The following is a 26,603-nucleotide window of genomic DNA, read 5'->3' on the forward strand; positions in this document are numbered from 1 at the left end:
GAAATATCCAGAGATAAAACTAAAATAGTTTATAAAGGGCCTTGCATATCTTGACCTTTGAACTTTATCCTTTAGGCAATGGACAGTAAAGATTTAAACACAAAGAATATTATGAATAGTTTTGATATTTAGAAAGGTAAAATTGGTTGCCAGTATTACACACACATACACAAAAGGTAAAATTGGGAGGTTGGATGGATGCAAAAGGAAACTGGGAGGCAATTTAGTAGGTTATTTCCATAGTCTGAGGGCAAGATTATGGTGGTCTAAGTGAGAGTGAGAACAGAGGAAAAAGCCTACCAGGTAGAATCATCAGGTCTTGGTGATTGATTCAATGTGGAGAAAGAGAGAAGTACATATTGAATATGATCCCCAAGTTTCTGAGGTGGACAACTGATGGATATAGGATAAAGAATTCAAGAAAAAGAGGAAGAGCAGGTTTGGGGAGATGAATACTGCTTCGCTCTTGAATGTGTGGAAGCTGAGTTGTATGTGGGTGTCTAGTAACTTGTCTGGTAGGTGGTGATATAGTAGAATTTAGTACTCGGTACAGATGTCTGGCCTAAGACACACAGAACTGGGTGTTGCCAGGATTAAATTGAATTCGCAATGTAAGAGAAAGAGAAAATGTAGATCGAGAAGAAAAGAGGGCCGAAGACAAAATACGTAGAACATAACAGGAAGAAGAAGACATACAAAAAGTAGAGAAGGAGCAATCAGAGGAACAGAGTCAGAAAACTGTTTTCCCAGAAGCCAAAGATGAAAGTTGTAAGAATCCAGACTGATGAACGTTTCTGAGAGGCCGAGAACTGGAAAAAATATTACTGGGCTCGGTCACTAGATTTTTTGTTTTTTTGTTTTTTTCCTCTAAGAGAGCAGCTGCTGAGTTGATTTAGAAAAAAAATTAAAAGTCTTAAAATTTCCCCTAATGCTGAGTAATTGGAACATGAGAAATTGGATATAGTTCTAAGAAATTGGATATAGTTAGTATAGAATATTCTCTTGAGAGGTGTAGTAGTAAAGAGAAGTAATAAACTAGAGAAGCAGTAAACAAGATTCAGTGTGTCTTCCAGGATCTTATTCAATTCAATTCGCTCATAATTATATGTGACATTATATATTTAGGTTCAGTATCTAACAGAAGATATAGATAATAAGCATGTGCAGTTAACATCTAGGACAGTACAGGCTACAATGCTATGAGTGACATAATCAGATATATGTTTTAGAAAGGTGACTGATCGAACATTGAGACTAGATCGGGGTTGGGAGTGACAAAATGAGAGTCAAATAGAGCAATCAGTTGGCTACAGCAACCGTCCAGGGAGAGCTGACAGTTGTGTGGACAAAGGCAGTGGCAATGGATGAATTCAGAAAACATTACGGAGACAGATTATTGATTGATGGAATGTGAGGGCTAGGGATGAAGTAGAGGGTAAAGTCAAATATGACACTTGTGAATCCCTTGGGAGAAATGAGCACTGTTTTGGATATTTGATTTTAAGAAGATTTTGAGATGTCAGCGAGACATGACAGGAAGCTGTCAGATAACACAGTCTTGAGGTGTGGGGGAGAAACCTTGCAGAAGATAAAGATTTAGGAGTCAGGAGCATATAGATAATAATTTAATACATGGGGGGATTGAGGTCACCAAAGGAAGGGTATATATTAAGAAGGAAAGGGGGTAGAGGGCAGCAATATGATTTAAGAGATGAGCAGAGAAAACAGACCCACCAAAGAGACTGAAAAGCATCAGCAAGTCAGGAGGAAAAGCAAGAGCAGCATCATAGATGCCCAGAGGCCAAGGGAGGGGTGTTTTGAGTAGAGGAGTCAATAATACTACATCTTGTAGAGAGATTCAATAAGAGAAAAACTAGACATAACTTGTTTGTTCTTGATTTCTTTAGAACATTTTCTCTTCCTATCTCTCTTATTTCTTACCTAGTTTGAATGGGTAGATTTCTTTATAGTTTGGACTTATTCTTTTCCTTAGTAATATGGAAATAAGGTTAATACAAGACCATGACACTAATATAAACCCAGAGATTAGTACTAAAGAAACCAAGAAGGAAAGTATTTGAGTGGTTACCACATGTCTAATAATTCACATTCTTAATTTATTTTAATTCACAAAACAACCCTATTATACACCATATTATAGAAGATGAATTTGAAAAGGTCAAGCAAATTCTCCATGGTGGCATTCAGCTCAGAAGTGGCAGCCGTAGGATTCAAACCTAAGCCTGACTCCAAAGCTCCTGCTCTTAAGGGAATGCTTCTATTCCTCTGATGAAGGTCTAACAGACGAAGGTGGAAGAGTAAACAGAAGTAAGTATATGTTTGCTATTGGGACATTTTTGTTGAATTATAGTACAAATGGAACTTCACCAGTTGTCATCAAATAATTACCATGAAATATACTTCCATACATATTATAAATGAAGACAATAATGTATTTTTTGAAAAGTAAAAAAACCTCCAAATATATTTTTACTTATGATATTTTTTTTATTGTACCACCAAACATTTTGATCACTGCCTACTATGCTAAATGCATTGTACTTATATTATACAAAGAATATTATGAGATGAGTTGCTTTTCTCTTTTATAGTTTTAGAGGAAGGCAATAGGAAAGGATAAACTTTTTTGTGTTTTCAAGGGTAGAAAGAAAAACAATCTACATACTACTAAAATTCTTTTCTACCACTGGAATGATGACTGACCAAGAATTTGCTATTTTTTTTTAAGTTCAAATTAACTAGGACTATTTGGGGCAATTTTAAGCCTTGTCCTGGAAAAGTTTGAGTTTTATTCCTTTTCAAAGGGTCCACTTTCATGTCTATGTGCCTGGAGCAAGGGCACAAATAGAGGTCCAATGATCATAAATTTAACTAGTTATGAATCAAAGCAACACTTTGAAAATAATATATTCTCTAGTGTCTTCCTTTGGCAAATGTAGCTTCATAATAACTTAGAAGGCAAGGACAAGATATTTGGACTCTGTTGAATCTACCCCAGAATGTGGGGGTCTTTCCTCCAATTCCCACCTCTGGCTCCATCCTGCACTGCAAGATACTTCTGGATGAATGCCATCCTTAAATGTAAACAACAACAACAGCAACAAAAGCATATAGCATGGTTTTAGGGTGGCATACACCAATAGAGGTCTTAGGAGGATATCAGATCTAGAAAGAATCTCACGCACCCAGGTCCTGGAAAACAACTTGGAACCATCAGGGCAGGGAGATCCATGACCTTGGTGTTCAGAGTAGACTACCAGTGAAGTATGAGCTCCAGAGAAGCAAGCTCTCTTTCTGGGTAGACTCCCTGGTTCTAGGGGTGTACGGATGGAGAAGGGATAGCGTGGGTCCTCTACAGTGTGAGATTCAGGGCATGGGTCACATTTTCCCTGATCTAAGAGGAGTACAGCTTCTTTGTTTTGCATGGCTATGGTGGATGCAGAGTAGTTCTGACCAATCACTTTGCTGGTGGGTGAAGTCCAAGGAGAGTTATAACCAGTACTTCTTCCTACCAAATAATGATTACTTAAAGAAAAGTCTATCTTGGTATGAAATTTCTGGAAAGACTCCTAGCAGATCCTTAGACCCTATCACCTTTCCTATGCATTGACATTTTAGCTTGGGGCTCACTCATCAAACTGTAAAATTGAGATCACTGCCTGAATAATTTCTTCATTTTGCTTTTCCTGAGCTTCAGTTTTCTTGATAATTCCAGGGAGTATAGTTCTCTAGTCCTCAGTCCAGACTTGCTGTTTCATCCCTTCTTTTGGTTTATAGGCTTGGTTTGCTGAATACATCTATATACTCACAATTTTCTCTAGACTTAGGATTAAAAGAACATAATCTTTCTTTGCTCTATTAAGTTCCAAGTTACATTTGCAGTTTTTGAAAAAAACCACAACTAAATAGCGTTAGACACATTGAGAGTTCTTTCCTATGTAATTTCTTGAGAAATATGACTGAGAAGTCCACCAAAACACCCCTACTGTAGTTTCATTTTAACAATAAGCACTTATTTCATCCACAAAGGAGAATAAGTTCCTGTGTGGTATTTAAGTATCAAATATAAATGAAAATTATACATCAAAATTTGATGTATAATATTACATTTTGTCAGAAAAGTCACTTGAAGATTGTTAAAAACAAACTTGAAAATATTTGCTTATGCAGTATAGTCTTTTTGAAAGTTATTTTTAAAGACTGAGGAATTAGGCACCTGTCGCTTTTGCCAGCTGGTGTGGATGTTAAAAATTACTGCCACTCTTCCGCCTGTTTCTCTACTTTGCACCTGCTGCTTCTTGAGTTATGGGCATTTCACACATGGTAATTTAATAAGGTTAGGTCCCATGACTGTAGGAGATGTTATCCCACTGGGGGTTATAGAAGTTTTATAAGGTCTTGAGGGAGAAGTATTATATGTAAGCTTGAGACTAACAATTTTGTACCTTGTAGACATCACACTTTTTTAATTAAAAAAAGTATGAAGAAATGAAGATGGGACATTTGGCCACCTATCCTGAAACAAAATGTAGTCTTGCATGATTAGATTATTTGTACCAGTTTGTCTACATTGTGATTTTTGTAAGTGGCAAAAAATATAATTGTCTGAGATAATACTTAAATATATATTGAGAACTTTCTGTCCGTTATGGCAGTCATGAACCATATATGACTATTTAAATTCAAAATTAAAGTTAAAATAAAGTACAATTAAGTTAAAATAAAGTTTACAATTAAAGATTCAATTCCTCAGTTGCATGAGCTGTATTTTAAGTGTTCTGTAGCCACAAGTGGTTAGTGGTAAACATATAGGACCATACAGATATTGCTTTCCATTTTCAGAAAAGTTATCTATTGGATGGTGCTAAGTGATATTTTCAAGCCCTTGTCTTAGGTAATTTGATCTTGAAAATCATGAGATCCCAGTTCATTTTTCTTAAAAAGAGTGATTGTAATGTCCCAACCGCATCTGGGTCATGAAAGCACAGGCTAAACTTGAAGTGTTAGCAACTAGAATCCAAGTGACTTTTACTAGAGAAGGAGCTTTGATGGGAAGCTCCTAATGTCAGAAAGAATTGTTTCACCTTCCAAAAATGCATAGGCAGACAGGTGTTTTTCAGAGATTTTATAATCCTACAGAATACAGTTATCTTTTTAGGGAAGTAGGGGGGAACTATCTATCACTCATCTCTGTCTAATTATCAACTACTAGCTTTCAGATACTGTTCTGAAGAAAAAGTGATATGGGAAAGCACTCTGAGAGGATCAAGTAAGTTTACTGTATAAACTTTTCCAATTAGTCTTACTATGTTTTTATATTACTAAGATTGAACCAAGATTTGAGGACATGGGCATGTAAAGTAGGGAGATCATAGTAGGAGGGGGGGGTAGAGAGAGAGAGAGAGAGAGAGAGAGAGAGAGAATGAATATTAATAAATAGGATCTTGGATCTTGAGTTCTTAGCTTGGGCAAAACTCCCATCCCCAGAGAGGAGTTATTATTTTTTTTAAATGTAACAACTGAAAGGTCACTTTGAATTTTTTCTTTAACAAAGTTGGGAGAAAGACCAAGGGTTTGTTAGTTTTCTAATAGCCAGATTGTTACTTAGAAGTGAAATAGATGAAGCTGTAATCACAATAAGTTATACAAATCTGAAATCACTCTGCTTTCACCTTAAATTGCATGGATAGTTTATAACATTTCTGATCCTATCTGAATTTCTTCAGTTCTCTGCTTCGTTTTTTTTGATAATGTATAATTATCTGTGTTATTCAACTTATATTTGCTCTGTAGGCTATAATGATTCTTTTGTAAATTCATAATTCAACAATATTCTGTACATTCTAACAAGAGAATTGAGGTTTCAAAAATTATTTTCATGAAGCAAGAAAATAAAAACAATGTGACTTGGACATTTCAGACTGACCAAAATTATTTATTGATATAGTATCTTAAGAATACTTGTTAACTCATGGTAGATAATAAAGACTGTTGCTTTGATATGAGTTTGTCAATATTTTATTCTTGTTTTTAGAGCAAGAGACACTTGGTTTGTGTGGTATGAATACAATTCAGAGAAAAAGTTATGGTATATAAAAATTCAGGGAGTCCTTCAGTCTGGAGTGGTCCAGATTGCTTTTGTTTTTCTGAATGATGGTAAACAGATCTGGACAGTTAGTCATGAATGCTGTTAAAATTGGTCTCCAGCCAGTCTTCCTAAACAATGCTTGTTCTGTAAAGGAAAAGGGAAAGCAAGTTAAATGTTGAGCCCACCTTTTTAGAAAGAAAACTCAGGAGGAAATAATGTGACCTGCAAAAGAGGATAAAAGTACAAAATAAACCAGTGCTTACAGGGTAAGTCACTTCCTTGTTTTAAGAACTTGGTTGCAAGTGCTTGAATTTGGACTGTTACAGCATAGTGCGTTAGAGCAGTAATTGTTAACAGTGAATACAGTTAACCAAAGGATTTAGGCTCATGCTTTCATTAGTGTTTAGTTCCAATAGAATTAATTCACTAATCTTTGGTTAGTTGAGTCTTCACTGCTTAATTGTAAGTGCAGTTAAAAGGATAGGGTTTATAATAAAAATTAAAAAAAGGATAGGGTTTACAATAAAAAAAAAAAGGATAGGGTTTATGGTTGGAAACAAAAACATAAGTTTTGCTTGAACACTCATACAAGTATGTTCTATTTCTAAAGAACCCGTTTCAAGGATTTTAAGTTTTCTGGCTATGGGAAAGAACGCTTAATTAGGAACTGATACTAATTATATCTATAGCATATAAAGCGAAGCTAAGTTAATTTTTTTAAAAATACAGTATTGAGAAAGCTATGTATATTAAAAAGGAACACACATGTACCTTGAGAGCTCCATTTAGACAGACATGATGTGCTTGACAAAAGCTGTCGGAGTAATACAGGCAGTTCAAAATTAGAAACAGACAAATTTAATGAAAGAGAAGTTTAGATTTGGCTTTATTTTCTATATGACATCCACTTGTCTAAATCATATTATGAACTGTTCTTCTATGTAATGTGTTTATAGCAATAACCAAATGTGAAAAATTATTTATAGGAAAAAAGTAAAATTTAATCAAGATTGCCAGTGAGGATCTGCCTGGCTTGTCCTTTTTGGAGACAGACAGATTTTCCGATTTTATTGGGAAATTTAAAAATTTGCAAATCACATTATGCAACTTTATTTTGCATCTTTAGCTTGTGTAATGCATGCTTTTATACCCTTTGGATGAAGCTGCTGTAAATTGCTAGCAGGAAATAATAATTCTCTACTATAAGATGACTTTTATGTAAGCAAGAACACTAGATAAGGAGAATTAAACTTTAGTACCAGCCCTGCCATTAATGATTTGACCCTCACAAAGTATCTAAAGCTCTTTGCTCCTCAGTTTTCTCATTTTTTATAATTGTTTGGTATTAAAAAGGACTTGAAAATTTCCCTAACTTTAATATACTTTTACATTTGATTCTGATGCAAAACCTGTCTATTTCACAGGGACATTGTGAAGCTCTAGGAAGGAAATACACATGAAAACACATTCAAAATTGCAAAATAATGCACAGGAATGCTAAAACATATTGGAATAAATCTCATATATATCTCCTTATAGATTATCTTCTTGGAGCTATATGGTTGATTGATAATAAGTAATATATAGATGACAATAAAGAAGAAAGAGGAAAGCTAGCTATTTTAAATAATTCAAAAGGAGTCTATCAGCAACCCAACCAGTTAAGAGCTACTAAAATCACCAGTGCACATTGATTGTACCTTCATAGTTGATGCAGCCATTGGAGTCTTCTTGACCTGCCATCAGGGCTTCTACTTCTTCCTCTTTCATCTTTTCACCTATGAAACAAAACCCCTTTAAAAACCCACCATAAACGATCAATCATGTGCTTTTAGAATCTATGACTGAATTCTTGGAGGACAAAAACTATTCCCTTTCAATTTCCCTCACACTCATTAGTTGTCAATAAACTGTTTTTGAATGACTTAAATGCACATTATCCCTTGCCATTCAAATTACATCCCGTAAGAACTGCGATGTTTTCCTTTACTTATTCTTTGTCCATATTTTAAGTTCTTTTTTCTCCAAAACAAACTCACTTTCACTGAGGCCAACTGAAATCGTGATTGACTCTTGACTATTGTTTTCCATGTTTCCTTCATAGACTTTCTCCCTACCCATTTTAGTCATTACGTGGCTCTCCTGTCGTGTTCTTTCCCATACATTCTGTGCTGTTAAGTCCACTGGAATAAATGCTTACCCAGGGTGGCTAGTACATGGCGGAGTTCAGCACCCATGACTGTGCCATTGCCTTCCTTGTCAAAGACACGCAGACCCTCAACAAAATCTTCATAGGTTCCCTGGTCCTTGTTGTTGGAAATAGCTTGCATCATGGGCAGAAATTGTTCAAACTCAATTTTCTTGGCATTCATCTCTGAAAGAAATTGCAGTTTGGACAGTTTGCAGACACCATAAAACACCATTTCTGAGTCACAAATGAAAGATGAAAGTTCATTTCAGATGATCCAAAAAAATCTGTACACAGTTTAAACTTCAGTTGGTAAAGTACCAAAATGACAAAAATATGACAGTAGGCAATAGCATGTGCTCTGGAGTCCTAGTGCCAAACTTATTCCCAATGCATCAAGTCCTACTGTGTGACACTGGCAACTTTGTTAACCTCCTCCTGTGTCAAATTTTCATCTGTAAAACAGAAATGCCTCCTAGTGTTATCGAAGTAATTAAATAAGATAATGCATCTTACTAAAATATTGGGACATGCCAGGCACGGTGACACTTGCCAGGCCTGTAATACCAGCAGCTCAGGAGGTTGAGCAGGAGGATCACAAGTTCAAAGTCAGCCTCAGCAACTTAGGGAGGCCCTAAGCAACTTAGTGAGATCCTGTTTCAAAATGAAAAACTAAATAAAACAAAGGAAAACAAAAAACCAACTTGGGTCAAATTGAGTGCTTAAGAAATGTTACCTACTGTTTTATTAGTATTGACAATTTAATATTTTCCATAAATACCAGGGAAGCAATACAAAATTACACTGGGATGCCACAAACCCATTGCCATATAAATACAGTAAAAATTAACTGAACTTTACTGCATAGTCTGCCTATATTCTGAGTTTTGGCAGGGCCTTCACTGTCTTTAAATTTTAAGTAATTTTAAAAAGAAGCTTATGAGGAAAGGGTGTGTGTCAAATATTCTGTGATCTTCTGACTTCTCTGCAATTTAGAGGTCTAGAGATGGCAGACCTTTCTTTAGTCTCTCTGACATGGTAGATATCATTCATAGTAAAAATGTAAAATAGACTAGACTATCCAGATATATGCAAATGGATAAAATTATGTAGTCCCAAAATAAAACTTCCTCTGTTCTTCTCTTGTAGAAATCAAGTACACTGGGCAATATTAGAAAGATTAAATTTGAGTGCTGAATAAGTGAGCATTTATTCAATAATTCCATTAAAGATGGATGTTGGCAAGTTAGACAATGACATTTAAAAATAAGGTTTAGCCTATTGCTTTCCAACTCTTATTTCATACTCATCTGCTTTCTGCATGATTAAACTAGAAATTTCTTCTAAAGAAAATGAAATCTGAGAAAAAATTCCAGCAGACCAATTTAGAAGCAAGATTCTTTTCCCCCCTTTTTAAAACGATGGAACATTTCCAACACATTTTTAGTTATCAAGGAGAAATGCAAGATTATTTGCCTACCCCTCCTATTTTTTTCCTAATGCAAATATAAATAGCCCAACTACCTACTGAGAAAACATATGTTTTGTATCCTGTCTTATTTCTGTTTAGAGTCTCTTTTTCCAATAAACTGTTATACTTTTCTGTGAACCACTGGGGTTAAAAACAATTTCCTTGTTTCAGACTAATGATTGGATTTCTGTATCAAGTCAATGACTTCTGCAATTTTGCTATTTGTGTATTTTTCTGATTTTTGTTCCAGGATTTACCTTGGGAGACTGAATGCAGAGTTTGGCTTAGGATTTTTTAAGCTTTTAAAAAAATTATTGGAAATATAAAAATGCCCTTAAGATGTCTGTCTATTCTTAATTAACATAGCTGAATTTCTTTTGAGACAGCCACAGATGCAGTGTTAATGGACGGAGCACAGGGCAAGGTCAACAGGTATTTTTTCAATCTCTTCAAAACATTGCAACTTTACTTCCACAGTTTTTAACAAATATTAGCTTTTTCTCTGGAAGTATGCAATTGTAATTTACTCAGAATTGTATACAAAGTGCACTGTATTTTAACCATATTTCAACAGCTTTGTTAAAATGCACATTTTCCTTTGAAGGTTTGAAGTTTGAAAAAATGTGCAGATTTGGATGTTATTTTGTTTCATTAGCTCTGAAATTATGAACGTTAGATATGATAATGACAATGATGGTCTTAGCATCAGACATCATTTTTTTTCATAAGTACAACATTTTATTATGCTTGCAGGTTCTTAAATGAAGGTTAACTTATTTTGAAAAGGATAAAGCTAAGCTTCTAGATGGTCAAGAGGCATATTTGCTACCCTCAGGAGTAAACTGAGCACTACTGTGTGGAAATTATCACTTATTTCTCAGCCCCGCCCCCCCATCTCATGCATATGCGTGCATGCTTCAGTTACACTTCCATGGATCTTGGAAGAACTGATGAGGTTACCTTCATTGCTAGGGTTCCCCAGAACCTTCTTGACCTCTGCATTGGTGGGATTTGTGCCCAGTGCTCGAAGGACATCACCGACCTGGCTTAAGGTGATCTTGCTGTCTCCTGTTCTGTCAAACAGGAGAAATGCCTCCTTGAATTCTGCAAAAAACAAGTAACATTAGGGCACTTTTTTTTTCTTTCTCAAATCTATTAATTAACCCTGAATCCTTCAAGGATTTAGCTCAAACTCTTCTCTGTTTTACAAGTTTTGGCAACCAGTTAAGTTCTCATCTTCAAACTCTGTTTTCCTGTCTCAAACAATCATTGGCAAACCTTTTTGACATTTCTTTTTGGAATTCTTTTAAAGCAACATATCCACTTTCTAGACATATGTTTTTGTTAATCAGATATGGAAATTGGACCTTATAGCCATATTTACTCATATTTCCCTGTTTGGGAAACAGGACTGGATTAAGAGATTCTGAGGCTTTGATAAATCTTAGTAATCTTCATCTAGTCCTTCATAAAATTATCAAGATTAATACATTTCAAGTAAACAAATTTCCAATCAGGATTGTGTTATGTGTGATTAACCCACTCTTCTCAAATTATATAAAAGAGCCTTTTCTCAAGGTACAAATTTCCTATGCTATTCTCTCAACAGTTTTCTTCAGAAATAACTTCATTTTTCAGGACAAATTTAGAAGCACAAGGCAGGCCTATAAATTCTACAATGTCTAACCATTTCAAAGTTTGATGCTGACAGGTTCCTAGCATAACTGATTGAGAAGGAGAAATACCTTTTGGATTGAATGCTATAATACTCTCTTTACACTTCACTCTATTTTTCAGATAATACATATGACAGCATGTTGCTATATCACCTTTAAAATTCAAGTACACACTCTTAACTAAAATTTATGGAGATAATTGATTCACATGCAATTGTAAGAAATAATTCATAGAGAATCCTTATATACTGGGTTTCTCCCGGTGGTAACATTTTGCAAAATCATAGAATACTACTGCAACCTGAATGTTGACATTGATAGACCCCAGTGATTTTGTTCACATTTCCCCAGTTTCCACTCATTGTGTGTGTATTAAGTATGCATTTTAAAGCATTATACTTATTATAGTCACTTATTAGTTATTCTTTCTGTATTTTGTCATTTTCTTTTGATAGAACTGGTTTTGTCTTTCAAAATTGCAATGACAAAGAATTTAACATATACATAATGAAAAGACAGGAAGGTGTAATACTATGGATGTAGGGGCCAGTAAAGTTATTTAACCTGAAAATTCTAAACTTAAATGAATTTTTTGGGGAAACCCAGAAGTACTGATGGTGACTTATTGGAGTCAATGTCAATGACACTCAGAAAACCATTTGTGAATAAACTGTAGGCTGAAAGCATTCTTTCTAGCTATCAGATCTCAGATCAAAAGATGCTGTCTCGATAGTTTATTCAGCCAAATATCCTATTTTACTCTCCTTCTACCCCTAAGTGGTTGATTGCACCAGACACTGTATTCACATATAGTTCATGTTACCATTCTTTGCTAAAATTCTTTGCATTTGACGATAACAGATAAAAACAAAAAACAAAAAAACAAAAAACATGCTGCAAGCCCTGCAGTGATTACTTTTCATGTTTCTAAGGGACATGTGAAACTGAACTATTCTTGTTACTGGCTCCAGGCTTTAGGCACAGAGGGCTCACAATTACCTTGCTCAGATGCTGATGTAGAAATAGGATTTTATGGGTGTAATAAAATAGCTCTGACATTAACCCTTTTGGTGATTTAAAGGCAGAGGTCAGAAAAATTCTGATCTTTTTGCCCCAGATTTTTAAGGCAAAGCTTAGTTATTCTCTTGAACATGGTTTGGCAAACTACTTGCCAGGGGCTCCTTGCCTGTTGAATGAATGTTTGATTGGAATATGGCCATGTCCATTTGTTTATGTCTGTAGTTGTTTTCACACCTTGGTGATAGAATGGAGTTGTTTTTAGACTATACTGCCAGCAAAGCCTAATGCATTTACATTTGGTCCATCAATAAGAAGTTTTATGACCTCTGGTCAAGAATAGCACTGTTCTAGAACTTTCTGGTAGTGATGAAATTGTTCTCCATCTGCCCATAAGGGTAACTAATAGTTGTGGCTCTTGAGCACTTAAATGTGATTAGTGCAATTGAAGAAATGGATTTCAAAGTTTAATACTTTTTCATTAATTAAAGTGTAAATAGTCACAGAGGCTAGCGGCTACTCTACTGGACAGCAGAAGACTTAGCCCTTTAGCATGCTATGATTTTCTAGTTTTTTTTTTTTAATCCTATTTTCTTTTTTCTTTCAATTCGATTTTGCATGAGCAAAATTCTTTAATCATTAAACAAGGAAACAACTATTCTTCATTCATTTCTGAGAGTATAGGATTTCTGTTTAATTCAAACAGCATTTGTTTTTCTGACACAAAAGAAAACCAGTCTGTTACACCAAGGTTACCCAACTTCTGTGTCTAAAACTTATTTCACATGTGTAGTCATAGGTTTTGTGCTCAGCAAGGAGTCCTTTTGACCTGCAAAAATTTGAAATCTTTCACTACTTGGTCCCACCTTGTTTGATAGTCAAAATGGCACTGTATGTTAGGCATGTGAGAGAACTGGGATGTGGTAGTTGATGATGTAGCAGCACCACTAGTTAAAAGTTAATTAAAATAAAACAAATTGTAGTGGATTCTCCAACTGTTTTCAGTAAGATAAAACAGTCTTTGCAATATAATTTTAAATGATCTTAAGTTATAAGTCATCTAATAATCTATCTACATGAGGTCACCAGCCATGATGTAGATGCCAGTGATTTTGTATAACAGCAAATATTCTTTTTTCCTTACTTGATATATAGACATGAAACATGACTGAAAAAGACTGAAAAATGTGGAATCCTTTAGGCACAGAATGATTTGACTATGTCCTTATTAATCTCCCCCAAGTGTTTATATCTTCTATGTCATAATATATGTAATATACACATACTTATATCGATCAATATACTAATCTGTACAATATACTATAACTAAACTCTTTCTCCTCCTCATTTCTATGAATTAATTTTGTTTCAGTTCATTTAAATTTTGTGACACTTTCACTCTATAAAACAGTCCTCCCTACCCTTCCTAATGAAGAAAATAAGATCTTGAAGGTATGGGATTTGTTGAATTCAAAGACCCAAAAGAAAGAAATTGAAGTGTGAAGGAAACTATTTGGATTTGTTTGAATCACAAGAGTTTGGGGTCTCCTAATTGGTAATTTTTATGACAGGAATTTCTAATCAGTTTGAATTCATGCCAGATTTTGATCTATCACTAATTCTTTGGGTCCTTCAGCAAGACTTAACACTTCTCTGGGTGTCTGTCCTGTATCTCTAAAGAAGGGCTGGACCAGGAGATGTCTAATATTCCTTCCACAGTTCTATTATAAATTACTCCTTTTTTTGTGTCTGAATTCGCTTTTGTTCTACAACTCACTATTATGTAGATTTTGTAATTGGGCAGTTTTATAATTAATTTTATTTTCCATATTGAACTATTCATACTTGTCAAATTTCTCTTTAGGGGTTTGATTAGCAAAATAACCTTCTAAAATCTACATCTTTTTGTGGGTATCCACATGCATATATCTATTACTTATTGTATCAAGTTAGTTTTATTTAGAAATCAGTGCCTATAAGGACTCATTTAGTGGAGTTTACCTTTTTTTCCCCTTAAATCTTTGATTACTGATTATAAGCAAAGGCTTCAGGTTGAATGAATTTATGTTTAGAGTGACTGAGAGCAATTTATATTTAGAGTGGCAACACCAGTGTGAATAATTAGGAAGAGCTTAGCTCATCCCAAGGGACTTGGTTTTCTCACATGCCATCTTTATGTGTGCACATATTAACAACTAGAGCTTTTAAACTTACCATCCTGCTGTTCCTTAGAGAACTCGATCTGTCAGAAAGAAATTAATCACAAAGAATATTTTAACCAAACAAAAATGTCCTGATTTTTAAGTGTATCCAGCTCATTCCCTGAATAGTCTTCAAAGTAAGCTCCAAAAGTCAGCCTACTTTTCCGAGTTCAGGCATAGCTTGGACACTAACAGGTTCAACCACACAGTAACATGCCTTGGAGTTAAGTGACAATCCAGAAACCAGGCAGTACTCTGCCTCCATCTTCAATAGAGACGCTCAAATCACTTACCCGCAATCTGGTCAGCACTGAAGGACTGCAGTGGCGAGAGGGAGAAAGAAAGGAACAACTAGTACTCTTTCAAATGCATTGACAGAACGACTGCTCTCTGCTCTGAGACTTAGGAAGCCATGTAGGTGTCATAGCATAAGAAGGTTGCCTTAGGGTAGTTTTAAATCTAGGAACACAAAAATCTATTGCAAAAGATAATTAGGGAACATTTCTCTGTATTTTAGTTAATAAATTGATTAATAAATCCTCAGATACTTCCTAGAATAATGCAATACCCTGATATATTTAAGAAATGCCTGATAAGATACACTATATTAATAAGTATGCACAATATTAAAAAATGAGTAACATCATTTAAAAGACAGCCTTAAATCCTTCTGCTGTTGTACCAGTACATTTTTACTTTAGTATACAATACCCAAAGCACTGAAAACAGTTTACTTGATTCTAGCTATCACTATAATTGGGTTGTATCTTAAGGCATATTCTTTTGCTATAGTTGCAGTTTCCCCCTTAAATTTAAATATCCTAATCTTTATGTGATACAGTAAAAGCTGGTGACGCATAAAGTACTGCTTTGGGGAGTAAGATGTATTTTTCCAGTTGGCAAACTAGTTCTAATTAATCTCTTCTGTCTTCAACATACCTCATCAAAAATCCAAAAGTAGATTCTAAAGATTTGTTCTGGCTATGTTCTCTCCTCAATTCTCTTCCTCCTGTCTGCCTCTTTCCTCAATAAGCTTCTCATCACTATCACTATCCTCCTATGAACAACAAGAATTTCTCCTACAGGACCCACCATGATGGAGTTGCTGGGCTGCAGAACGGGCCAAGCCTGAAGAGTGAGTTGAGGGCCGCTCCAATCCCTGAGTGAGGCCTCCTTCTCTGAGGCTTCCCTTTATTTCTGGGCAAACTGACCTCACAGCTAGCATCGAGTTTCAGAGAGAAGTTGCCCCTCCCATTGGAGAGTTTTTAGCTTTCTTAGGGCAAAGGGAAAGAGGGATCTGTACCCTGAGGGCTATTTTTAGGAAACCAGAATCTAGGAGTGGACAGCCTTGGTGAGACTGAAGACTGTCAGTACTTTTATGGTCTTTAGCTCCCGGATGTTTGTGGGCAACATCTTCCTTTAAGAAACTTCTTCGTTTAGTGACTGGGAAGCTCAGAACTTCTCTAATGGCTCAGGCTGACTCCTTCCTTCTCGTGTTCAATTATGGACTTTGCAAACTTCTAGTCAGTAGGTTTTAGTATTAATGAACTTCTTGGATGGGACTGGTTGGGGTTTCAAATGACAACTGCCATAGAAAGAACATCCTCTGAAGCTCTGTCTCTTATGGTAAAGTTCAGAGGACAGGAAAAGGCCACACAGGCTTTGTGTGTTTCTGAGGATGCATCTAAGTGGCAATCAGTCAGGTGTCAAAATCCCCAGTTAAAGACCACTCTTTTGCAAGTCATATTCTCAGGAGAATTATCTAAGCAAAGAATGGTTTTCATCTCCATTTTCCAGCATTCTTCCTTACTCTTCTGATATTTTCCTTCCTCCCCTGTAGTCTCTAAGGTGGCTAATTTGTCATATATATTTTTTTCAATTTCTGAAGTTCCTCTAGGCGGGAAAACTGGTAGACCAGTTTTTGTATTCTTTTTCTCATTCTATGCATATTCTTTTAGAATTTTGCCTGTTTTTACTAGATTATGCTGATTCTGTTTCTTCCTTGTCAGACACTTTATGGACAATTCTCCAGACTGAGAAAGAAACCAGGGCAAAACTTACAGAGTGCAAAATTCTACTTAAATATTTAGAGCTATCTAAGGACTTGGCCAGCAAGGGTTTTTATGGCAGATTACCTGAAAATAGTGGGAAACTCCCTTCTGGAATGGTATTGGGAAAAGTGGTACTTAAAAAGATCAGTGTTAGGATGCCCTCTGAAGTTCAGAAAACATTGATAATTTCTACATATTCAAAGCAGCTCATGGCTGTAAAGAATGTTGAAGATGAACGGTAACTCAAGTGTTGCTTTTGCAACTGTTTTCAAGGAGGATGCTCATAAGTCTCTCCCACTAGAAAGATGCTAATCTGAAGCTAACCCTCAAACCATTCTGGAAGAAATCAACATTTCAATGTGTATCACTTTTGGTCCAAAGTTAACAAGTTATGAAAAGAATCCCAGGATCTTGAGATTTAAATCCCAAAATGAATATATAAAATATAATTTTTAATTCTTTAGGTAAACATATCTTCATAAACAAATTGACATTTTGAAAGGTTATCGGGAAATAAAAAGTTAATAGAAAAATTCAAAATGCTTTGAATCATGAAGGGGAAATGGAAGAGGTCAAAGGTTGAAACTTATAATCTTTAGTAATTGTATAATATAGAATTTCATGATTTTTGATACATAGAGTATGTTCCCTTTGTGCCTTTTTTAGTTTCATAATGATATTTATGTAAACAGGTAATAAATTTGAATTGCCCTATGATTATTAGTGAGAACTAGCAAATATCTTTGGTAGTGCTGATAACTAAAAATACTACAAAATTAAAACCTCAAAGTTGCCCTACTAGTCATAATGATTATTTTTTTATTTTGTTCTTTTTTCATGGAGAAAAAGGTATCCTTATATACATATAAAATATGATCAATTTATATAAAGTCCTTGAGGTAAACTTGAAAATCAACATAAAAGTTGTATTTATGTTATGAATAAACCACCACTTGGATATTATGTAAAGATTTGTTATTATTAAAATAGGAACTGCAAAGTGGTAGGCAGTTGTCAAATTATTTCTCCCTAGTTTTTCTCCATATCTTTGTCATGTAGAGAAAAAGAGTTTCCGTTCTTTAGTACCTACTGAGAATCAAAATGTACATTTGAGTGCGCTATTTGATGATAGAGAAGCCTACACAATAGATTGAGCAAGAGAATAAACCATAGTTTCAAAGTTAGAAGACCTAGATATTGTGCTCATAAAATAATCAGCAAATGCAATTTAGTCCCCAGTACACTTCTATGACCGACAAAGCATCACCTGCACCATTTCCTGGGTGTTGTAATGGGGATGTAATCAGCCCTTTGGACAAAGCCACCGCATGAACACACAATGTCAGCTGATTTTAGCCTCAGTTTGGGACACCATCATTTGGTTCGTTTTAGAGATTGGATTTCTGTCTGGTATGCTTTCCTCTTTTCTCTCCTTTTTAGAAATTAAATATTCCTCAAAGCCCTGATAAAACCTTCTCCTCTTGAAAGTCATATTCTCCTGGTATGAACTGGTGGGTTCTGTCTGCCTCCTTTGCCCCTGCAGTACTGCCCTTGCCTGGTTCCTAGGTTTTGTCCTTCACAACTCCCCAGGATAGTTTGCCTCTGTTAAATGCTCAATAGATTTTCCTTAAAGTCATCAGAGCCTAAGTCTACTAAGCTTTTCCTTCAAACCCAAATTCCTCCTCTGGAATATAATGTCCTCTGAGGACAAAGCCTTTATTTGTTCTTTTAAAAAGTGTACATTCTAGAGGAATTACAAATGTTTTCCTTCAGTGTTGCATCTCTAGAACTGTCTGGCACTTAGCAGGCCTGCTCATCCCAAATTATTGATTCATGTACCTTTTTTATTTCCAACACCTTCCCTTATTTTTTATATGTTTATGAGTCAGACTTCTAATGTGCCAACAGTTTTTCTTACGGTCTCTCTCTCTCTCTCTCTCTCTCTCTTTCTCTTTAAAATTCTAGCCTGTGTATTTTTCTTACAGTTAGTAAAAGGTTGCATTGCACATTTTTATGACTCAGTGCTAGCACTTGGGGTTGAGTTTAGATAAGTAGTCTAAGAGATACTGCTACTAAAATTAATTTTTATTCCAAAATTTACAGATTATTTTCTACTTTGGGAATCATCTTTCATCTAGTAATCATGAGATTTGGTTAAATGATTTAAGATATAGAGGTCTCTGATATATAGGGAAGAAATTGCTTTATAAGAAAAATATTAAAAGGCAGTTAAACAGTTTCTGGAATTGTATGTTAAGTTTTATTACAGTAAAAGAAGAAGAGCTATAGTTAAAGATAATTATATCTTTAATACATGTATATGATGCTGCATACTGGGAGAAAATTCCTTATGAAGGAGCAGGGACCACAATCTTCAAAGAACTTCATTGTCCCTTTTGGGGATAATGGAGACTAATGACAGGTAAGACTGAGAAGCTGATCAACTTGGGCCAGTTTTCAGTCAAGAGAACACTGTTGTACATTGTCTGACTTAATGCCTGGCAGAGACCAAAACCTGTATACATATACCCCCTCAGGAAAAACTTAAACTAATTTTACAGGATTTCTAGAATCCACCATAGAAGATCTGCAGAAGTAGTATTTTGTAACATTTGGAATTTTATGCTTCAGAATAAGACACTTAAATCAGAGGAAAACATTTTTTTCCTCTCTTTTTTTTTTCTTTGATCTCAACAAGGGATACATGTATACTGGTCACTATAAATATGATATAAAGAGGGGAAATTAGGAGCAATGCAAGTACAGTATATCAGTCCAGGTTTTCTAACACAAGAGAAATTAGGTAGTTGGATTGGCTAAGTTGTTCTGAATTGAGACAGAATACACAATTCTGTGCTCAGCAGACTTAAATCAGTCAATTGAATTCAGTCGATTGAATTCGGAGCAAAGGCTGAATTGTTAATATAACACAATTCAGACCTATAAGAAGAGAGACATAAGTGAATTTTAATAAAAACTTGAAAGCATATCCAAGCCAACTTCTAGTTTTCTCTTCAGCTTTCTCATGACCGATAATTGGTAAGGAAATTAATGATTTCTTGGAAGTTATATTTTTCCCGTTATATATTTTGTTTGCATGCAATGTCTTAAAAATTCAAATTCTGTTTTTTTCCTTTCTTTACCTTTTTATTTTTAAAATGTGAACATCAGAGAATTTTTTTTCCCTGTGTGTTTTAAGAAATTGTTAAGTATCTGCTTTCTTCTCCTTGTCTGGTATAAAAGCTCCTTTTGTGACAACAGTAATATATAGAGAGCTGCAAAACCATTCTAAGTCCTCAAGCCTTTTGATGGAAAGAGAACTAGTCAGAATTTTTTGGGGTCTCTTATAATAGAGAAATTATCTCTGTATTATTTTTCTTTGACACATAATATCAATTTGCAAGATTTTCTTCAACACATAATATCAATACGCATCTACAATGTTAAAAATTTTCCATTCTCTTGTCAGTACAATATACTTCAATTCATTTTTTTTCATGGAAAAGAGCAGGGTGCCTAGAAATTCAATAGATAATATTATTTTGAAACAGACAAAGTTAAGCAAAATATAATTTCCAAGGACTGTGTTCAAGTCAGCTGGATTTTTGTAAACAGGATATAGCATGCCACTGGGCACCTTGTAGGTGAAAAGCAACTCATTCCCCACAACTGAAGGAAGTTGATTGGTTGTGATTTTGCCCTTAGACAAATTTTCTTCTCTGGCTTTAACTCTCTGTTGTTAATTTATGACCAGAATAGCCAGGATTATCATCTACATAATTAATTGGTGCAACTGAAGCCATTGTTACTTTTATATTGCCTTTTTTGGCCCTCCAAATTCTGGTTTGGGGATGAAAAGCGAATTGTAAGAGTTGATGAAGAAACAAACTATAGAAGGTCCTATTTTCACACAAAAAGTGTTTCGGTCTAAAGAGAGCAGAAGAAAGTGTAGTATCAGCAGACTAAATATAATCCTTTCCACAATTTCCATGAGTCAGATGGTGCTTAATACTGCGTAATTATGGAACGACTTCTGAAGACAACTTGCCAGGGGGTTCATTTGCAGCACTGAAATGTCAAGAGCTAAATTTGGCACTGTCACTTTGTGGTCTCCTTGTCTTGCACAGATTACTTTATCTTAAAATGAAAAGTGTTATTCACTATTTGTAGGTGAACATATTTTTTCCTTTGCAAACTGCATTTTGCTTTGCAAAGACATTATTCAGTTCCATATAATTAAAATTTTTATTCTAGAGAACTACAAAATGCCCTTTAATATTGCCCTACTCTGTTCCACCTGTTTCCTTCTTTTGTAATGGAGATACAGGAAAGATGAAACAAGATACTCATACCTAGTTATAGACAAATAATTTTTGATTTGCTCCTAAGGTTATATTTGCACTGTGAACGGGTGAATATCACAATTGGTGCACATCAAAGTTGTATTAGAAGTTCATTTTACTATTGAAAGACCAAAGTAAATAAACTACAATTATATAAAGAAAGCTTAGATTAATGTTTTCACTTATTTTTTTTTCTAATTACAAATTGTGTTTTTTTCCCCAGTTCTTTTCCTCAAACTAGTTAAAGTTAAAATTGATCCATGTTATGCATGTGGCTTTGCATTTCTGCATACTACCACAAGAGTATGGGTTGAGATTTCTCGTTTGAATTATGTTATTTATTTGTAATCAAAATAGAGGCCTCATACTCTTCTTAGAATATTAACCTGCGGGCAAAATTTGAAGGTCAGGTTTGATATGTGGGAGTGTTTAATAAAGCAAAACCAAACTATTTTAAAATTTAATGTTTCATTACATTTAACAGTATTTTATAAGTATCCATATCTGTTTACGACATTTTATAGGAAGCTGAAGAAAAGTGAGTGGGAACCCTTCTAGGTTCCTAAGATTTCAGCCTTGCTGTATAAAAGAGAATACCCAAGTCGTCAGCAACAGGTGCAGGATAAAGAAAAAATGAACTTGCTGGGATGTGGGTCTGTCATCACCCCCTCTTCTGGCTACCAGGACTGTGCAGGGCAATACAAGAACAGCTTTACTTCATTTAAGAGGGAGAGAGAGAGAGAGAGAGAGAGAGAGAGAGAGAGAGAGAGAGAGAGAGAGAGAGAGAAAGCCCACAACAACAAAACAAAAACCTAAAGAAGCCTCTTTTATACTGTCTTGAAACAGCAACTTACTCTTTAGAGACCAGAGGTAGCTCAGGGTACAGTTAATACAGTTAACTCTGGGTTTGGTGTGCTAAGTGAAATCCTAGGTTTATCATTAACAAGTTATTTGATCATGGGCATCATGTACTCTGAGTTTCTTTACTTGGAAAGTGAAGATAAAAACACTCCAGGTTAATACTGTGAGGGTTAAAATAATATGGCACAGAATAAATTCACAATGATGGCTGGTTGTTATTAATACAAAAAAAACTTTATAATTTTCAGAGTCTTTCATGGAGCATGTCTTCATTCAACATTTCTAGGAATTCTTCTAATGGGATTAGGTTTATATTAGCCTTGTTAAAAATGAGAAAAAATTATTATGGATGAACACAAATTTTCATACCTGGGTCAAAAAGAGTCACCATACATACACAACTCTCTGCCTCCACTGAATACCTATGAGGAAATACATATACTTAGGAACACCAGATATCCACCTTATCCACTAAGTTGAGAGTTGAAGTGTTCTCAAACCTGGGATCATGGTTGCTTTGAGATTTGTTATTTGGGAGAGCTTCTGTCAATGCATTCTGTACCTTACCACTTTTTGTAACATCGCCTGCAGTGTCTGGTCAGGGATGACCTGATTGAGTGATGAGTACAATGACAATTAAAATTTAAGTAACACAATAAGACATACGGCTCAAAGTCCCCATCTCACAGCAATTCTGACATACCAGCTAATGCATGCATCATGCGAACCATCCAGACATTGACGATCTTTTGAAATCTGGGAAGTGGTCATTTATTACTTATTTACTTCCATTATTTCACTTGGTTGCAATTAATATTCCCGTGTTTGCACCACTACCATACTGATGGTGGGTTTTAATTTCTACGATGGTGATTTTGTTAGGCAATGTTCTTTTAGTCTGGCTGTTGTGGCTTAAGCCTCGGTTCTCTGAAGGCAAAGAATGATTAGAACCACTAAAGACAGTAACTTTAACATTTAAATATCAGCAGAACTTTGTTTTTGAAAAGGATGCTCATAAAAAAATCCATGGGGACAGGATGTTAGATAAGCATTCCAAAGAATTCCTCAGAATTTCAAAGGTTGTAGGTCAATGTTCTAAACAAATAACCAACAAACCAGGAAATCAGAGTGGAAAGCACATTTAAGAAACTGATAAATCTAGTTAATAATATCTAAGATTGTTCAAAGTTTATGAGGAGTCAAATATGTGGCTATTAAATATGGTGTATTTTAAGAAGGAAAATAGGTCTTAGCTGGGAATAATATTGAGGAATTAAATTTTACTATTGCTATATACGACATAAAGATAGTTAAACTTCAGCATTATTCAAAGTCCAAAGGACAGCTAGATTTCTAATCTTACATGATTTATGGAAAAAATTTATAATGCAATTAAGTTTCTTCTTTATCAAGTTTCGAGAGCTAATGGATGCATATAACAGCTCAATTTCTTTAAAGTTCATTTTCTCTGCTTGAAAAAAGTTTATGACTTATGTTAGCTAATATATCAAGGAACATCATTAAGTGATTAGAAGCATCATAACATGAAATGTTTTAATGTAGTTTCTAATTAGCCCTGTTACCAACAGGATGACATTTAATTTTTTAAAATTCGCAACTTGTGCCACATTCTTTGGCTCATATAGGATCCTCCCAAATGTGCACTGATTTCATACTGATGCATGTAAATTGTTGAAGACATCTAAATTACCTCTTTCCTTTGTTCTTCTTTGCATTAGGAAAAGGCTCCCTGAATGAAAGAGGAAGGTTCACTTCTTCCTATTTCTTCAAGATTCATGCAAGTGCTCTTTTAAAATTGGTGTCCTTTATCAGAACCTATCACATCTCACATTCTGCAATGAAATAATGACCAGGGAGCACACCATTCTCTTACAGGGACTCTCCTGCCTGCACTATTTCCTTCTTTTGCTTGGTTGTACTAGTTCATGCTACGATTAATTCAAATATAGATGGAAGGATAAACCAATTTTCAGGATTCAGAAGAGTCACTCCTCTGTTGACTAGAACAAGTAATTGGCTTAATTTCTGGATTGCAAAAGTAATGTTTTGTCTTTTCTTGGAGATCTCTCACCTGCCAAACTAAGTCTTTATTCATTTACTTATTCTGACATAGTTCCTCAAGGAGGAAAATTAATGCCTGTTTTCATTAGTGGAATACTTTGTTTTCTTCTTAAGAAGGCACATTTTTTTCCTTTTCAGAAGTTTATAATCCCAGATGCAAAGAGATAATACTCTTATAAATCACAATAAATATAAAGAAGAATAGTTTTGACAATGATTCATATTCCTAATGTTACTATGGAGTGGAAAGTTAAAGACTAGGAACAACTGGAATTATTGTAGCGACTATAATCACACTCGTATAATGTAGTCAGAGTGCATCTATAAAGATACATTAACTCATATTGCTGAAAATGAAAAATTTGGTTTCCTCTTAATGAATTGTATGCATGCAGTCCTCAAGGTGGGAAAACATTTATTAGAAGATCTGGCATCAATTTCTCCTCCTAAATGGAAATTCGTTAAGAATAGTACCAAACCAGTATAAGATCTATGAAGAACTTTTTTCCCCAAATATGACTTAATATACCTACAAACTACAGATTACATATTTGAGATACTCTACTATTTTGAAATATGAAGTGTTATATTTAATAAAAATGCTATAAAATTATGCTATATCTATTTATCACATTTATTTAAGGCTGATCTAATTCAACCTTTATTTCAGGAATGTTTTAAAAAATCTTATTATATTGAAACAGTCAATGAGGTGTTTATTTATAGGCTAGCATTATAGTTGCAAGTAATCAGTATTAAGTTCGTAAAATTCAGATTTATTATTACAGAATTTTTGGCTTCCATGAAAAGATTACCTCACAGGCATTTTCACTCATTAGTTTTCCATATAAGGCAAAGTTGCTTATATGAGGATTTCCAAACTGTCATTTGGACCAATGAGAGCCCAGTGAAAAAGGGGAAGGTACACATTTAATGGGTCACATCACTGAGCAGTAACAGGCACATCCATTCCATCATTTTTCCAAAAGCAGATCATCTTTTGGCAGCTGAGAACTTTGATCACAGCAAAGTGTTGACACAAATATCAATCACATTCTCCTTAGTTCAAGATCAGTATGCAAAAACTCAAAGACAGACACTAAAAGCTGTACAACCAACGTGTTTTTATAATATTTTTGGTTAGTTTCATTTAGAAGCAACTCACAAATTTTGAATTAAATACTGTATATAAATAAACAAGATGACAGTTATAGTCACTGAAACACTTGAGTGCATAATTTTCTGCACTGAGATCTCATTTAGTGTTGTATCAAATTTTATTAAGCAAAGCTGAAAGGGGAATTGACTTGAATAGCAAAAAATCTTCTTTCTCAGATGAAATAAAGCAGCTGTCAAGTAAATACATCCCGGACAAGTGGGCCATCAGCTGTCTTTAAACTTCTGGAAACAGGCACAGGCTAAAACTTTCCTTTTGATGTAATTTTAACATAAGGAATCCAGTTTCCTCAGACGTTTGATTTAAAAAGCGCTGGTTTTAAATATTTGTAAATCCAACACCTTTACACTTACATACTTTTCACCGTATTTGACAATTTAGGGGAAAATGGAAGCCAGAGAACAAAAAACAGAGCAAGCACAGGTTCCACATAGGATAACATTTTATGCTACTGTTTATTTATTTTTTTAAACAGGATTCTTTTCTTCCCAAATCTACTATTTCACTGAATAATACCATTCCTTTCCATGAAAACTACACTTCTTTCAAGTTCCTGGAGTTCCCTACTGTTGAAAGATGTCTCAGTGACCACACAATTCACCCACTTAGTTACCTTAATGGCAGAGAGATCGATTTTTTCTTCTTTGGGTTTGGCTGGGGCCGGCGCAGGTGCAGGGGCAGGGGCTGGGGCCGCAGCAGCAGGTTTCTTCACGTCCTTCTTTGGTGCCATTTTGTTTAAAAGGGTGGGTTAAAAAAAGAAGGAGCTCCTCCAAAAGAACCTGTCAAAATGATACTTGGAAGAGAAGTGGTGGTTCGCTTGATCCACAGCCCAGTGTCTTGAAGGTGGACCCAGAGTGTTAAACGGTATAAGGGCATGCATATATATTTCACTTAGTGCCTAACAGAACCTTGACACATGCGGCTGGATTGGACAGTTCGCTAGTCAAGGGGGATGGCATTCGGCTCAGACTATAAATGGAATCTAAAGGGTCAGGGCTTCATCAATTTTTTTAAACTCCCCTTGCCTTTTTTTTTTTTTTTTTTTATCACCTCCATATATAAAGGAGAATTAGTCTGACAAAGCCAGCTTCAGATCCTTTGGTGACAGCAAAGTAGATGGACATACTTTTTCTTGGTAGAATTACAGTTCTGTTGAAGTTGTAAATCTTTTTCTTTTTTTTTCTTCCCATGCCTAGGAAACTTCAGTGAAGGATTCGATTTCAACTTGGAATTTTGGCAGGGAGTGTCACCAACTTTCACCCAGCTCCTTTTCTCATGCTCCTCCCTCCTGGCCATAAGTTGCAAGAAATTGTTGGTCAGCAAAGAGGTGATGGTGTTTAAAAATAAAAAGCCTGCGTATAAGGAAAGCTCTTCAAATCTTAAGTGTTTTCCCTTCTAGGGAGCACAAACTCTGGTTCTCTTCTCAT

At 35.1% G+C, this 26,603-nt stretch overlaps 1 protein-coding gene across 2 annotated transcripts; it reads right to left on the bottom strand.

Annotated features, from left to right (window-relative positions):
- Nucleotides 1-6,023: 6,023 nt before the first annotated feature.
- On the bottom strand, nt 6,024-26,037 carry Myl1 (myosin light chain 1). 2 transcript variants are annotated; one of them, XM_047542677.1, is made up of 7 exons: nt 25,790-26,037; nt 14,676-14,703; nt 10,729-10,872; nt 8,310-8,483; nt 7,810-7,887; nt 6,881-6,923; nt 6,024-6,253 (listed from the first exon to the last, which is right to left on the bottom strand). In XM_047542677.1, exons 1-6 carry the CDS (start codon nt 25,904-25,906, stop codon nt 6,895-6,897), a joined length of 570 nt encoding a protein of 189 aa, XP_047398633.1. In that variant the 5' UTR covers nt 25,907-26,037; the 3' UTR covers nt 6,024-6,253; nt 6,881-6,894. The 2 variants fall into 2 exon arrangements, with proteins under 2 accessions (XP_047398633.1, XP_047398634.1); XM_047542678.1 differs by lacking the exons at nt 14,676-14,703; nt 25,790-26,037 and adding exons at nt 14,956-14,980; nt 15,755-15,892.
- Between the last annotated feature and the right edge of the window lie 566 nt (nt 26,038-26,603).

Source organism: Sciurus carolinensis, chromosome 3 (genome assembly GCF_902686445.1).
Source record: "Sciurus carolinensis chromosome 3, mSciCar1.2, whole genome shotgun sequence".
Classification (NCBI taxonomy): Eukaryota; Metazoa; Chordata; class Mammalia; order Rodentia; family Sciuridae; genus Sciurus; species Sciurus carolinensis.